Source organism: Perca fluviatilis, chromosome 21, assembly GCF_010015445.1.
Source record: "Perca fluviatilis chromosome 21, GENO_Pfluv_1.0, whole genome shotgun sequence".
NCBI classification, from domain to species: domain Eukaryota; kingdom Metazoa; phylum Chordata; class Actinopteri; order Perciformes; family Percidae; genus Perca; species Perca fluviatilis.
Window position 1 is genome coordinate 11,042,767 of NC_053132.1, and position 16,188 is coordinate 11,058,954.

Below are 16,188 nucleotides of genomic sequence, written 5' to 3' on the forward strand. Positions count from 1 at the left end.
ACCTTATGGCACAAACATAAGGCAACTTCCTTCATTACTCTGCAGGATTAGTTACAAGTAGTTAGATGTTGATTAATCGGTTTATTATTTTTTCCCTAATTAACTAAATGTCAGAATATAGTAACAAAATACCCATCACAAGTGGCCTGAGCCCAAGGTGACGTCTTCAAATGACCAACAATGAACCAACAGGGCCAGACCAAAAAAATATTTTATTTACAATGATATTAGAGCTGCAATGAATGATCGAATAAACAATATATATGCTAGGATTTGATGCGTTTCTTTGTCATTCATGATAGTAGAATATTTGGGGGTTTTGACTGCTCGTTGGACAGACAAGACATTCACTGGAAAACATCAACTGGGGCTGTGGGAGATGATAATGGGCATTTTTCTCACATTTCTGACATTTGATAAACAAAAATATGTATTGACTGATCGAGAAAATTATCGGTAGATTAATCAATTATAAAAAATAATCAATATCTGCGGACCTAAATTATTTCAAATTTAAAAAACAGGAAATCTTCACATTTGAGAAGCTGGCATCAGTGAATGTTTGGCATTTTTAAGAGGCATATATATATATATATATATATATATATATATATATATATATATATATATATATATATCACGTACAGTAAGCGTGTGTAAATATATATATACATATATATATATATGTATATATATATCGAAAAAATCATCATTTGAATCACCTGAAAAAGATACGTTGAGAAATTATATAATAATATTAATTAATCATTATTATTAATAATTGAAATAACAAAAATGTTTACTAATTTAGTATCAGTGCCTATATTTATTAAAGAATAATCATTCCTAGTGTGATTTATTATGACTGTTAGATGATGATGAGTAAGAGGTAGGAGACATGCTGTACTTTGCTGGTACTGACTGGTTCCTCTTGTCTTGGCTTCTGCTACCACTCCCAACACCACATATGGTGAAGTCAGCATGGAGCCCGTCCTCTGCGTGTGCGCAAATGTTTGTTTTGTGAGGAAAAGCACGCACATGTGTATGTCGGGGAGAAAATGAGAGTGAGGTGTAGGGACAAAAACAAAAGAGGCACTTGCAAGAGAAATCCAAAGAGTGTGACACTGAACATGTGTGTGTGTGTGTGTGTGTGTGTGTGTGTGTGTGTGTGTGTGTGTGTGTGTGTGTGTGTGTGTGTGTGTGTGTGTGTGTGTGTGTGTGTGTGTGTGTGTGTGTGTAGCGGACTGTGCGTCCATCTGTGTGTTTTTGCCATAAGACAATGTGTTAAAATGAGGCACTTTGATTGCCGACGCTTTATGAGTCACAAGTTATGACTCAAAATCCACCTCCCCTGAACACGCACTCATGCCCTCACACAAGATACGCATGCACACACACAAACATACAGACACACATACACCTCATTCTCTGTCCTGCCTTCATCCACTGACCGTGAAGAATATGTGCAGGCAGCCTTACTCATGCATATTTACACTGAACACACACTCACTCACCTACTCAGCGGGCACTCTCTAAAGGTTATTGTGTGTGTGTGAGTGTCTGTTTGTCCGTCCGTTCACGTACAGTAAGCGTGTGTGTAAAGGTCACTTCAAGCGAGGCTGACCACTTGTCTGTGCCGTGCACAGATTGTTTGATTGATATTGAGAACACTTGGATATGCAGACAAACAACTGTTATTAACCGGACAAACCCCCTTAAGCTATAAATATATAAATTAATCATAACGAGCATTGCTGCCAATTACGTCCAAGAGCCACTTCTCAATCCTATTCAGAACTTACAATCACTCATACACCCAGGACCCTTCACGGTCTATTCTTGGCCAGACAGAGAGAAGAGAAAAGGCAAAATCTGCTACTTGGCTTTAAGCACATTTTCCATCCAGATTATTGCTGCTCAATACTTTTCAAAAAAAAAAAAGAAAAAGGGAAAAAAAATCCATTTCCCCCTCTTCCTTTGGCTGCTCAATACTTATGAAAATCCAATTTGGATCCCTCTTTTCTTTCTTCCCTCCACAATTCGAGCATTTTCACCCACTCAAAGTGATTAGTGATCTGTGGGTATCATTTCCAGGGAGAATGATAGCTGTGTTTTATGGAGGAGGGGAAAGGTCCAGGGCTCCCCATCAGGGCTGATGTCCCTTGCAGAATGACTGGGCTGGGAGGGCAGACGGGAGCACCGCTGTCCCTTTGCAGATACAGGCAGTTGCTCTACATCACAGGAGAGAAGACGACTCACTTTATCTCTCACTCGCTTCCTCTTTCCCTCTCTACTTCCTCTATCATTTATTCCTTTAGCTCTTCTCTCACAGGCACAGTTGCTTTTTCTCAATTTTTCCAGCACGCACGCACGAATGCACGAACGAACGAACGCACGCACGCACGCACACACACACACACACACAAAGACACTCATTTCAGCTTTGCAGGCTCCTCAAAAAGCCTCTTTACGCTGAGCTAACCTAAGCTAGGCTTCGTCTGCACCATTTGACAGCCTTTACTTCTCAGTATGCAGAGCAAAAACACACTTGCACAAACACACATGCACACACAGCTTTTCCATGTGTACAGTTTCTGAAAGAGACTTCAAAGGTTTAAAAAAAAGAGAAAAGAAAAGAAATCAGCCACAGCTCTACATTCAGCCTATCACAATCCAAACATCCGTAATAGTGAGGGCATCCACTATACACAAATACACTGAATACATTGTGTAATAATGCTGGAAACATATGTTAATACATCTCGGTCTTTAAGTAGCTGATTTAAATTGCTGAGCATAAGCCAGATGAAGCAATTACATTTTCACTGCCACCTGGATGATTCATGCCAGACATTTTAAGGCAGAAACTCCAGCACAAGAAGCTTACTTAGCAATCAAAACATAACAAAAATGCTCAGATAGAAATATACTTGTGAGAATAGAGATGCATCACTGTGATAGATGGATGAAGAAGTAATTTGTGCTCTTTTCAAGATATTTTTTTATCCACCAGCTTGGATGAACATTTTATCAAATAGCACATTTCAGCGAATATATGGCGGCCTGTCACAATGGGAGACAGCCGCCATCATGTCCTCTCTCATCCAATCAAAGAGCACAATAGAGACAGATCAGCCTGTCACGGTCAGGCCTGTCTTTATGTGGGTCAATCAGTGTATTCATCAGCGCCATGCAGAGCTGACCGATCCAGCAGCACCTACCTTCAGATTTTCAAAAGCACCGTATGCCAGAGCTACAAATCATTCGCACGCATGCATGCACGCTTAATATGAGCACGCGCACACACACATGCATCAACAGCTTACCTTACCAAAAATGAAACATTCCAATATAATAGCAACCGAAAATGAGAACTTGAAACCGAATGGCTCTAAAGGTCTGCATTACCATACATACAAGAGCCTGTTAATACATTCAACTACAACACCACCCAGAACAGCCCATTAGCCATACACATTAAAAAAATCAGGGGGGTGAGGGGGGGTACCTCTGAGTTTTCCTAAATTCACAGAGGGTGGTGTCCCAAACATTTAGAAAGAAGAAACAGAGGAAGGAAATAGGAGAAAGAGGGCAAGAAGAAAGAGGTGGCATTGTGAGTTTTGTTCATCAGTGAACAATTTTCAAAAGACAGAATAGTGGCACTTTTTGGGGGGCTGTGATAAAAAACACTGAACAACTTAGGGGTTGAGGTATAAAAAGCTTTGCAGAATCACATGTGCTCACCAAAGTATGAGCAGGGGCCCATGTGAGGACCAGCGACGGCAGAGCGAAAAATGCATGTAAGACGATAAAAAGCCATGGATGAATGTGGAGTGTTCCTATGAAAACTTCCACAGTTATTGATTCAAACCATAAAGTAAAAGCACTCATGCACACATATGTATGCATCATGCCTGCACACACACTAAATGCTCCCATCCTCTCAATCAAACTCTTGTATACAGATGAGAGAAAATGAAATGAGGTGGAAGAGTAAAGACCAATTCAAACCATCCATGGAGTCAGTCGATCAGTCGGCCCTTAGCTCCATTTCCATGACCTGGTGCACTGCCAAGTCTAACCAAGCCAAGCACAGTCAAGCCGCAGCCGTCTAAACTCTCCCATTACGCCCTCCCACATCAGCAGCCATGATTATAGTATATGTCCCAGCAGAAGTTGCTCTCAGGCTCATCACTCTCTTCATAAATCAAACCAAAAAATGTAAGGCCATATTTCTGTTATTATTATGTAATTGCTCCACTGTAAATGCCCAAGTCATCATTTTGGTTTAAATTAAAACTTGATAAGACCAAATGGGACCATTTTAAAACAAGGAAATCTCAATTACAGAACAAAACTGACCTTAGTTCAGTGCCTAGAGAGACAACTTCCTCCTGCGCCAGGTGGTGATGAAGTGAGGGAGGGATACAGGGAGTTGTGAGTGTGTGGGTGAGGAGGTAGGGGGTGATGGTATAGCAGAGGACAACAGGAAGTGAGGTAAGAGGAGGCCATACCTTGGTCGCCAATCATCAGGTGTGCCAGACCTTAAAGGAAGACAAGAGCACAGTCAGCACAGCAGAGGATCATGGGGGTTGAAATGTGTGTGTGTGTGTGTGTGTGTGTGTGTGTGTGTGTGTGTGTGTGTGTGTGTGTGTGTGTGTGTGTGTGTGTGTGTGTGTGCATGTGTATATGTATGTGTGTGTGTGTGTGTGTGTGTGTGTGTGTGTGTGTGTGTGTGTGTGTGTGTGTGTGTGTGTGTGTGTGTGTGTGTGTGTGAATATATGTGTTTTTGTGATACAGGAGTTTGACATGCTGGTGAAGGCTAATGTTCTCTGTGTAAAAGTGTGTGTGCATGTGTGTGTACAAGTCCTCTAACTCGCTTTGAAGACACGTACTCATCCTAGGCTGCATTCCTACGCACAAACAGGTACGCACAAATACGACTTATGCACACAGCCAGTCGTATACAGTACAGTACTAGTTTGTGCCTACATTATGTCTCTGTAACCTTGAGGCAAGAGCCACTTCAGATGATTGCACATGGGATGTGGAACTTACCAGATGTCAGCATCCAACCCCTACACACCCACACAGACCAACATACATTTACGTTGGCTACCTTGACCTGTATTTCCACAATAGAAGATGTAATGAGAACAAGAAGGCCAGAAAGAAGAATGTGAAAGACTGACATGAAAAATATATAAATGGGAGCGAGTAGAGTGGAATGGTGAACATAAGATGGTTATAGAGCTAAATAAATGTAAGAATTAATTTAATTTAATTAATTTAAGTGTATTTAAGAATACATTTAAGAACATGGAAAAGAGGGAGTCAGTTAGAGAAGCAAAGAAAGAGATGTTTGAATAAAGAGCAGGAAGAGAAACTTAAATATAGACAGACATAGAAGGAAGGGAGAGAAAGACCGATAGATAGAAGTGCAACCTACCTGGAGTGTAGCTGTGCTCTGGAAAGGTGTCACGTCCGGGCGAGGAGAGAGAGAGACAGACATTCATTAACATGCATGCTAAGCCCTTGGGTTACCATGGCTACTTACTGTACATGCACACCTGTCCAGGTTTACCGTGGTAATATACATGCAAAGTCCACGCAAACATCACAATGGATACCATGCTGCACTGGTAGCCAAAACTGAGGTTTGTCTGTATGTATATATATATATATATATATATATATATATATATATATATATATGTATACATATATAGTATATAGTATACACGTATATACATACACACATATGTATATATATGTATATATATATATATATATATATATATATATATAAAATGTTGCATTTAAAAAATGCACAATCTCTCTGTATGACTCCACGTGTACATATACACTTACATATGAGCACACACTCATACCGACCCACACTTGTAGATACAGAGGGTGGAGGGGGTGTTGGCGAAAATATACTTTCCTACCTGTATGTTTGGATTCAGGAGCCGTTTACCCCAGAACTTACCTTGCAGCCGCTTCCTTTCTCCAGAGCCCCCCGACAGATAGCATGCAACACACACACACACACACACACAGTCTCACAACCCCTCACTTACTCTCTCTGTCTTTCACGCATACAGACACAAATACACTAACATTGAATATGCCAGTAATAATGATGTGAAATAGCAGGAAAATACAAAATATGTAGGGATGGATTAGCAGTGCAGGAAGGCGAGGAGCATGCATGGTTCAATACTGGGACTGTGTGTGTGTGTGTGTGTGTGTGTGTGTGTGTGTGTGTGTGTATATGCCTGTGTGTGTGTGTGTGTGTTTGTGTGCATGTGAAAGTGTGTGCGCGTATGTGTGTAAGTGTGTGTATTCTGTTTCCTTGCCTCTGCCCTTGTGCTATTAGCATGGCAGAAACAGGTGGAGCCATTAGCATGCTAACAGCAATTTGCCCTCAAGGACAATGCAAGGCAGGCCAGGCCTAACAAGCCAGGTTCACTCTGCCTTCACTGGAGGGCAGAATGGCTTAGACAGTAATTACATTTATGCAAAGCCATGCCCAAACTCTATTCACTATATCTCAAATTCTTATTTTTTCTCTCCAAAACTGACATATTGTTGTGCTTTGGAACACCCTTTTCCTCCTGATTTGAAAGATGTAATACAGTGTCTTTCAGGGGAGAAAAAAAGCTCACAGTATATAATAATATTATATAACTTTCCAAATGTTCCCAAGCTTGTCGGAAATCTGCAAAAAAGTGGATCATTAGGGAGCCTTGTAGATAGTGTGTAATTGTAAACTGTACGGGAACTAGCACTGCCACAGTCAAATTACTTATTTCTGGCTTCAAACGGGGTCCTAAGGATCCATTTTTTCCTGTAGCAAAGCATACTCATTTTCTATTAAAAATTCATAACAGACTTCTTTTCTAATTTTCAGAGGGTTATAATTTCATCTCAGCTTTATTGTGCAGCTTCACTGAGGTTGCTAGGTTCAAAATAAAACAATACTTTCAAGGTACTATTGATGATGGATAAATGAAGGATCTGAAACCTCAGGCACTCAGACCCCAGATTCTGATTCCAATTTCCTTGCACTCTAAACTATCCCTCTTGAGCGTGTTCTTTTGATGATCACTTAACCAGTGGACTGAAATAAATTACTGAGACAATAGAATCAAGTTAACACTTCTTTAGTAACAGCAATTTAAAATATACAAATACACATGCTGGCCTTCACATGCGGGCCCACAACTGTGAATTCCTCGTGTCTACCAAGTTATCAGCACATATTCAAAAGTCACAAGTCTATATATTCTCTATGGGCTGTCCCCCTTCCAGCAGGATGTGAGGAGGTTGCTGTCTTCATGAACACCGGTCAGGCCGGACATCTGTTTGACTCCAGCTAGAGGTAAGACAGACCACTCCTGTCTCATTCTTCCTCTTCCCCTCTCCATGACCTTTGACCGAGGCCTAAACACACACATTCCTATCTCACCTAATTAAACTGCATCCAAACCTTTCCAACAGAACGCACACCCACACACAGATAGGCACATGAGACACTTATACTATAACTTGGATAATATGTATAAAATAATAGAAATATCTATAAGAGATAAACCTTCATACCGACTCTGCGTGACTCATGGACTCATACATTATCCCCATGTCTAAAGAGACAGCTAAGGTTCCACCATATACAATCAATTCAATCACAGAACCTTAGATGCTGAAAACATAATATTTTGTTCTTCATTCAAAGAGGGATTTTGACGTGAGATTTTATTTCCTACTCCATATCCAATCCACTTTCTTTAAGATACAACCTTTGAATTTCTCTAGAGTGCCTTAGTGCACCGTAAGAAAGATTTCTTTTGACAGTTAGTATGAGATAAGAACCAGGCATAGGGAATACTCTTAAGATGTTGTTGCACTCTGTTGTGCATGGTTTATGATTTTGTTAACTAGCCCCATTTGCTGCTGTTTCTTTCTTTTTGAAAAGCTGCTAGTTTACTGGAATAGCTCCGCCCCTTGAAACACTTTCCTGAACTAATGTCCATGAATTACCGTAATATCACCACCAGTGAGTAACAGAAACAAGACATGAAGTAACCTTTTAAAACCAGCCATTAAGCTACTCTCAATTTCCACCATCATACTATAAACCCTGCAACAATTTCCACCTACAGTAAACTTTGAAATGTGAATCTCAGAAGCCATTGCAGAATATAAACAAAAAGTATGCCGGTAATGCTGTATGATTTCACATGATAGCAAATTACTACAACCAAATACAGTACTGCTCACTCTGTGTACATCCATCTAAGCAGAGCTACTAACTGGAACCATTTAATGAGACTACTATTACTAACACCGGCCACTATTACCAAGTGAAAAAAAAAGATTTTAGCACTTGTTCTAAACAGCAACACTTGGCATCTCTCACATTTAAAATGTGAGTCCATGTCGAGAAATATAAAACAGCCCCTTAAAAGGTAAATGTAGCTTCTTGTTGTGTGAGAAAGTGCCAGTCCAAAGCAGGTATTGTATCTAGTGAGAGCCTTTATGTAAAATGTCTGCACCTCCCATTTAGCCAGTAGCATTACACTCCTGTTAGGTACCTCAGTGGTGTTGTGACTAATGGTGGTGCTGGAGCCTGCACACTGTGTGAATGTGGTTGTCCATGTTTGTGTTACATGTGTTTGTGCAGGTAATGTCTGTGTGTCAGTGCTTTCTGTGTCTCCCAATTTGCCCTAACCAGCAGTATAAAACAGCAGACTGGATTAGACTGGCTTGGATGACACGTACAGTAAGTTAAAACGAAAAAAATGTGTCCGCAACACTGCTTTAAACTCCCATATTTAATATAAAATACAACGTTTCGACCCTACTTGGTCTTATTCAGGCAAATGGTGAACACATTTGATGAAGGGATATATATAAGGCTCACATTCAGCTGACACACCATCTGGCTTCAATTAGTCTGATTAGGTGTGAGGGGCCCAAAAAAGCCCCACCCATGACATTTTCATAGAGGGTTTTACGTACAGTAAGTTTACACCAAGTTTCTGCAGAGAGCAGATCATAGCTTCACCTGTCACTTTGTGAATATATAGACTCCACCCCTCATTCAGAAGCGAGCACTGGTAATGCAAATAATGATTGTTTTAATTATCAATGAATCTGTCAATGATTTAGATTTATCAATTGATAACTTAGTCTATGAAATGCCCAAAGAATAGTGAAAAATGCCATTCACTATTTCCCAGAGCACAAGGTGAGGTCTTCTGTTTCGTTTGATCAACTATCCAAAACCCAAAGTTAATCAATATGCAATATTGCTTATTGCATATGCAAATATTTTTGTGAATGTACGTGAGTCAAACTTTAGTTTAAAAGCATATTTAGGACCGAATCGCCACTTTTAAGATTCACCGTATTCTCGTTTTTGGGTCAAATGGCCTTTTGAATGGGAGTGATAGGGGCACTCTCATGCTAGTCTCAAAATAGCTATTTTCGAAATACTAAGAAGGCTCGACACAACATGAAACTTTGCTTCAAGTATCACCAGGAGCTCTACACCTTAACGCAAGCATTGACAACATTGTTTGTGTACACAGATTTACTAAAAAGAAAGTTTTTGAGCAACTCACCACAGCCCTTGTTGTTTCCGATTTCTGAATGCAACGTAACAGGGAGGACAGTAAAGACGGAAAGCTCCTAAAGCTTAGTTGCATATAAATGCACGGATAAGTCGTTGTTTTGTCGTTATTGAAAAACAAATTGACCTTGTAGTTGAAAAAGGAGCCTCATATGGAGTCTGTTCATTCGCATTCGGATATCGACTCGTTTTGACTGCCGAGGTGGTAGTGGCCGGAAACAACAACAGCTGCGGTGAGTTGCTCAAAAACTTTCTTTTTAGTAAATCTCTGTACACAATGTTGTCAATGCTTGCGTTAAGGTGTAGAGCTCCTGTGATACTTGGAGCAAAGTTTCATGTTGTGTCGAGCCTTCCTAGTATTTCGAAAATAGTTATTTTGAGACTAGCGTGAGAGTGCCCCTATCACTCCCATTCAAAAGGCCATTTGACCCAAAAACGAGAATACGGTGAATCTTAAAAGTGGCAATTCGGTCCTAAATATGCTTTTAAACTAAAGTTTGACTCACGTACATTCACAAAAATACCCTAGGATGCATTTTGGCGAGAGTTACGCTTTAAAGGTCCCATGACATGGTGCTCTTTGGATGCTTTTATATAGGCCTTAGTGGTCCCCTAATACTGTATCTGAAGTCTCTTTCCCGAAATTCAGCCTTGGTGCAGAATTACAGCCACTAGAGCCAGTCCCACAATGAGCTTTCCTTAGGATGTGCCATTTCTGTGCCTGTAGCTATTGAGGAGGAGAGATGGAGGGGCAAGGTGGAGGGTGGGGGGGGGCCTTGACCAACTGCCACTTTGCTCATTTGAAAGCCATGATGTCTCTCTCTCATGGGTTGGCCAAATTCTCTGGGCGGGCAAAGCAGAGAAAGGGGAGGTAACCTTGCTCCTTATGACCTCATAACAAGCAAGATTCCAGAACAGCTCATCTGAGCTTTCATTTTCTCAAAGGCAGAGCAGGATACCCAGGGCTCGGTTTACACCTATCACCATTTCAAGCCAATTGGGGACCATAGGCAGGCTGGGGGAACTCATATTAATGTTAAAAAACCTCATAAAGTGAAATTTTCATGCCATGGGACCTTTAAATGTGAGCCTGCAACTAACAATTATTTTCATGATCTGCAGTAATGAATCAATTACTTGTTTTGTCTATAGATTATTGAAAAATGATTATTAGGATTTCCCACAACCTAAACCGATGTCTTCAGATAGTTTGATTTATTTAACCATCGGTCCAAAACTCAAAGATATTTAGTTTACAATCATATATGACAAAGAAAAGCATCAAATTCACACAAGCAAATGTTTGGCATTTTTGCTTGAAAAAATATCAATTCTAATTTTCTATCTTATCGATTAATTGAATTATCATTGCAACTCTACATAAATCATTAATTATTTCTCTGTCAATCGACAACTCATTTTGGTACTAGTAAGCATAACGCACCAGCTACCTTCCCCACCTGCTTGAAAAATTAAGACCAGTGGTCAAGACAGTCATTATCACCTTAAGGATGCCTGTCATACATAAACATACAAACACACACACTCACTCACTCACTCACCATCACAAACATGTAAATACAGTAGATTTGTGTGGCAGACATGATGCCTGAAGTCACTACGAGCTGAGGCAGCTGTGGGCAGCAAGGAGCTGAGGAATGGGGGTAGGGAGGAAGGACCGAAGAGGAAGGACGGAAGAGCAAGGATGGAGAAACACTCCTGGCATGAGGTCTCCCTATTAGTCCTGTCTCCATGGTAACCTAGGCCATCCCACTGCCCACTAAATGCTAGGGTGTGATTTGGTGGGTGGCTGAAAGGAGGTGTGATGCTGACAGCGGTGCTGGGTGAAGTATGAGGTCAGCTCGGTGACAAATTGTGGCACGGCAAGGCCACTCTGCCATTTTTTTGGGCAGATGCATTGGTGTCATTAAAATATCAATCACTGAGGCAAAGCTTAAAGGTATCTTTGGCGTTGAAAAGAAGAAAAGCCATACAGGAGTAGAGAGCGCTATTGATTAAGGATGCAGATTTGCTCTTGAATGAACTGAAGCAAATCTGATGACACATGCAACTAAGCAGTGGGAAATTAAAGCATTTGCAGTACTGGTCATAACAAGGTAGCTGAGTTCATTAAGCAGCTGTTTCATTTTTGTAATGGCCATCCTTAGAGTGCCCTGTATATTGGCACTTGTATTGACCAAGGGCTTGTTTGACATTATTAAGGGAGGGTGTTCATGAAGGGTTGAGATATTAAATAATTTGCCTCTTCCACATAAAGGTTTTATTCTTATATCAGGCTGTTTATTGTTAAAGTTCTTCATATTTATAAAGTACTACTGAGAGGACACTATTTCCTCTTTTATAATGCATAACAACACACGCTACGCTCACACAAACACAAACGGAGCATCTTAACAGGCTGCAAGCTGTTTAAAATTAATGGCAGGCAATAGATTGTCCACACTTCATTTCAACAACCTATGTTTTGCACCTGTGAAGGCCATCTAGAATCAATGCAAGTCCATTACCACACGCAGCCAGGTGTCAGCCATGTACATAACAACCACTGATTTCCAGCCTCTTAGCCTAGTTCCAATTAAAGTCGCTCAACAGGAGCCAACAACCACATCCATACTGGATCTATGTGGTTATTGTATTTTGCCAAACACACCAACTGAGCCCACCAAGGCTTTGCCAGGTAACTGTTTCCAGTGAATTTCAGGAATTTGTCTCAGATCTCCAGACTCTCAAGCTCAACGGTCTGACTGCAGCTCAGAACAGCTCTTCTCAACTCTCAGCTCCAGCTTCACTAAACTGACTCCACTTCTTGTGAGGAGGCTTAACACTGAGTTCTGGAGGTACATACTAAATTGAGAGTCATTGGCAGCAATAAAAAAATCAATATCTAACATAATCAGTATGCATGTCTTGCACTGTTTGTGAAGGCTGCTGGTCCATACACACCAGTAGAAGGCAGCTGTGAAGGTGTGAATGAAAAATAGATGTCTACACAGAAGGACCTGGTGTCAGGAGTTGGAGGTAATTTGGAGATATGGATCCACAAAAGTAACTGTGCATGTGTGTGTATTCAAGTGTATGTGTGTGTATGTAAAGGATGAGATGTATATGATGGGTCAGCATGGTTCTGGGCCTTACCTTCGCTGCAGTCGTTGCCTTGGTAACCAGTGTTGGAGCAGTCACAGACGGCCTGGTCGTTGACCACGCTGCACACCCCTCCGTTTTGGCACTGGTGATCCGGCTCACAGCCAGCTGTTACTGTGACGCCCTCTGAGCTTTCCAACGTCACCAGTGAGCCATTGACGCTCACCGCCGTGATCCAGCCACGAAAGGCAGGGTGTTCCCGTACCGAAGGGGATGTGAGGCGCAGTGGCGAGGAGTGGAGCTCTGGCGTCACCCCGCCCATGTAGGTGTGGCTGAATACTGTCATGTCTCTTCTCTTGCTCTTCACTTCCGCCCATCCCTCCAGTCGCCCATCCACCTCCAACGAGGTGTTCCTCCAGTCCCGCTTGACACGCACTGCGTGCCAGTGCCCATCACTCACCGCCACACCTGATTGCAGCTCTGCCGGCTCAGCACAGAAGATGGAGAAGCGCAGGCGGAGGTGGCCATGGAGAAGCAGCAGCTCCAGGAAGTCACAGAAGCCCTCATCATCCAGGTAGAGCAGAAGACCCTCCTGGCTGTGAGTCCGCAGGCTGAAGCTCAGCACACTCTCGCAGCAGGCATTCCACACTGGGAACCGCCCCCACTGACTGGACACCCCTCCAAACTCCAGGACCTCCCCTTGGGCCTGGCCCCCCACGCTGCACAGGCACAGCCCCAGGAAGACCAGGGGGGCTGCCGCCCAAACACACACAGCCATTACACTCATACACGCACTCGCTCTCACACTCACACACACACACTGGAGGAGATAGAGGCTAGAGCTGGGGTGTTCCCTCTAGCCTACAGCTCATGGTGACAACTGTAGGGCACTTTGTAAAACACTTGCTATGTGTCTCAGGTGCACCCTGCTTTCTTGGTAGTCGAGGTTCCTACGATACAGCTCCAGTGAGGGAGGGGGTCAAACAGCAGCTCCTTCCGTCCTTACAGCACACTTGAGGAATCTTCTTTTGCCTTGGCCTAGTGTTGGTGTCTTCTCTGATATGTTTAATGTCTTCACTTCATTTAGTCTTTCAGTCTTCACTTCTGACATATGAGATTCCAGGTGTGTGTATTTGTGTGTACATCTGCGTGAGTGCTAGACAAGTGACGAATAGGATGCGAACTCCATCTCTGTGCCCTAGATAGGGCCTTATCCCCCATGAAGGCAACTCCCAACGGAGTATGAGTGTGTGTGTGTGTGTGTGGCTCACACATTGGTAATGGAGAGAAATGACACCATCATGGCAGAATATTCTCCCCCTCCTCCTTGTCTTAGTAGGGCAAGAATTGAGTGTGTGTGGGCAAATATGTGTGTGTGTGTGTGTGTGTGTGTGTGTGTGTGTGTGTGTGTGTGTGTGTGTGTGTGCGTGTGTGTGTGTGTGTGTGTGTGTCTGTGTGTCTGTGTGTGTGTATGTGAGTATGTGTGTGCGAGTGAGGTCTGTGTCTTTCACTGCCACGTCATCATCTCTCTCTCCAGCAACCTACAGAGAGAACAGAGACGGCACAATCAACCAGGGTCACACACACACACACACACACACACACACACACGCGCACACGCATGTAAACATGCGTGCACAAACTCTCCCCAACACACACACACACACACACACACACACACAAACACACACACAGCATACACAAGCCAAGCCCGCTATTATTCTCAAATTACTCACTCTCATGCATTTTTGTGCTCTCACACACACACACACACACACACACACACACACATACACACACACAGACACACACACATTTTCATATTACACATTTAACAGGCCCAAATCAAGAATGTTATATAACATACAGAACATACACAATACAACCGAGATCTTATTTCCACACAACCCATACCCTACATGAATTGTTTAAGCTAAACACATAGGCCTACAGTGTAGGAACGCGCGCACACATAGAGAGACACACAAACAGCACCTCCTCAGTAGAGCTCCCATCATGCCGCAGGAGATTTTTATAAGGTGGCAAACCTGAGACTGCCTTAACGTCATAAAGCATCTTATTTTAAGCACTTCTGAGAACGACACACATCAGCTAAAAACATTTGTTTTTTAAGTTTTTCTTTTTATTGTAAAGGCATTAATAACGGGGAATAACAAGGATTCTGTTAGCTCCATCACAAAGAGCGGGAGCAGCACCGCGCGCTGCGGCGGATGACTCAAACTGCCTCGCTTTATCGAGTTAACGGCTTCGGAGCTCATTTCTAACAACTGAACACATTCACACACAACATAACAAACATTGGCTGTAAATGCACACACACACACACACACACACACAAGGTAGGCTTTACAGTTTCGGCTCCGTGAATCTTTGAAAGGTGAAAAGCGGCGACATCCCAGTTATTGATAGACGGGGTGAATGAATGCGGTTGAAATATCGATTCTCGATTTGCGGCCATATACCTCCTCTCCATTTTTCTCCAACGCGCCCGCTACTTGACTACACCGGGTGTTCCGTCTCGGCACTTTACTACAGCCTAGCTAACCATTGACACGGTAATTAATTTTTCTTTTTACACGCTTACTGATTTAATTGAAATCACAACCTGTAACTGTCATTTTACAGCTTCGCCCCGGTTAATAATAAACAGCCCAACCGCAGGTTTTACTCAATCCAGGCACATAAAGGCTAGAAGATCGACCTACCTCACGCACATCTTGTGGTTCCGTGGCAACAGTGCGGTGCGCGACTCATCGATTTCCCTTCCCATTTGAGGAGAATCTCAAAGCCGCGAGAGAGGGGAGAGCACCCGCGCGCCTGGTGGTAGATATAGCCGGTCTACCGGGCAGGGACAAAATTATCACAGGCTCGCCTCCAGGCGACAAGGTGCTATTGCTCTTTCCCTCTCTCTCTCTCTCTCTCTCTCTCTCTCTCTCTCTCTCTCTCTCTCTCTTTGTCTGACTTAATGTCTCTCTCTTTTCTCTCTCTCTCTCTCTCTCTCTCTCCGTCCTCTTGAGGAGGAAAAGGTGCAGTCTGATGCTCTCCGCGAGACACGGCAGAGGGAAAGTCACGTGGTCGCGCGAGAATGAAAAAGAGTGTGTATGTGAGAGAGTGAGGTAGAGGGGATGGGCGGGGCCGCGCGCTGCTGCAGCACCTTGGACAGCGCGCACTCACCGCCCGCACGAAACAGAAACGCAATTACCGGAGGCAGAAAATAAGGCGAGAACCGGGGTAGATCCGAATGATTTAATCCGTGAGTGACAGTGACGATGGCCTTTACCTCTCTCGTGCTTCCGGAGCGAGTGTAAGGAAGTCAGCGATTCAGTGAACTGTGTGTGTGTGTGTGTGTGTGTGTGTGTGTGTGTGTGTGTGTGTGTGTGTGTGTGTGTGTGTGTGTGTGTGTGTGTGTGTGTGTGTGTGTTGTG

At 42.8% G+C, this 16,188-nt stretch overlaps 1 protein-coding gene across 26 annotated transcripts in view; it reads right to left on the minus strand.

The window, feature by feature from the left end:
- nrxn1a (neurexin 1a) overlaps positions 1-15,845 on the minus strand; it is a 62,295-nt gene extending 46,450 nt beyond the window's left edge. For 4 of the 26 annotated variants that reach the window (XM_039788002.1, XM_039787988.1, XM_039788001.1 and 1 more), the window contains exons 1-5: positions 15,469-15,844; positions 12,797-14,283; positions 5,450-5,467; positions 4,515-4,544; positions 3,509-3,520 (exon numbers count right to left, since the gene is read on the minus strand). In XM_039788002.1, coding sequence (XP_039643936.1) covers positions 3,509-3,520; positions 4,515-4,544; positions 5,450-5,467; positions 12,797-13,529 — 793 coding nt within the window. In that variant the 5' untranslated portion in view covers positions 13,530-14,283; positions 15,469-15,844. Of the gene's footprint in view, positions 1-3,508; positions 3,521-4,514; positions 4,545-5,449; positions 5,468-12,796; positions 14,284-15,468 lie in introns of all 26 variants that reach the window. The other 22 variants (XM_039788005.1, XM_039787986.1, XM_039787989.1 and 19 more) reach the window with 14 other exon arrangements.
- Positions 15,846-16,188: the final 343 nt, after the last annotated feature.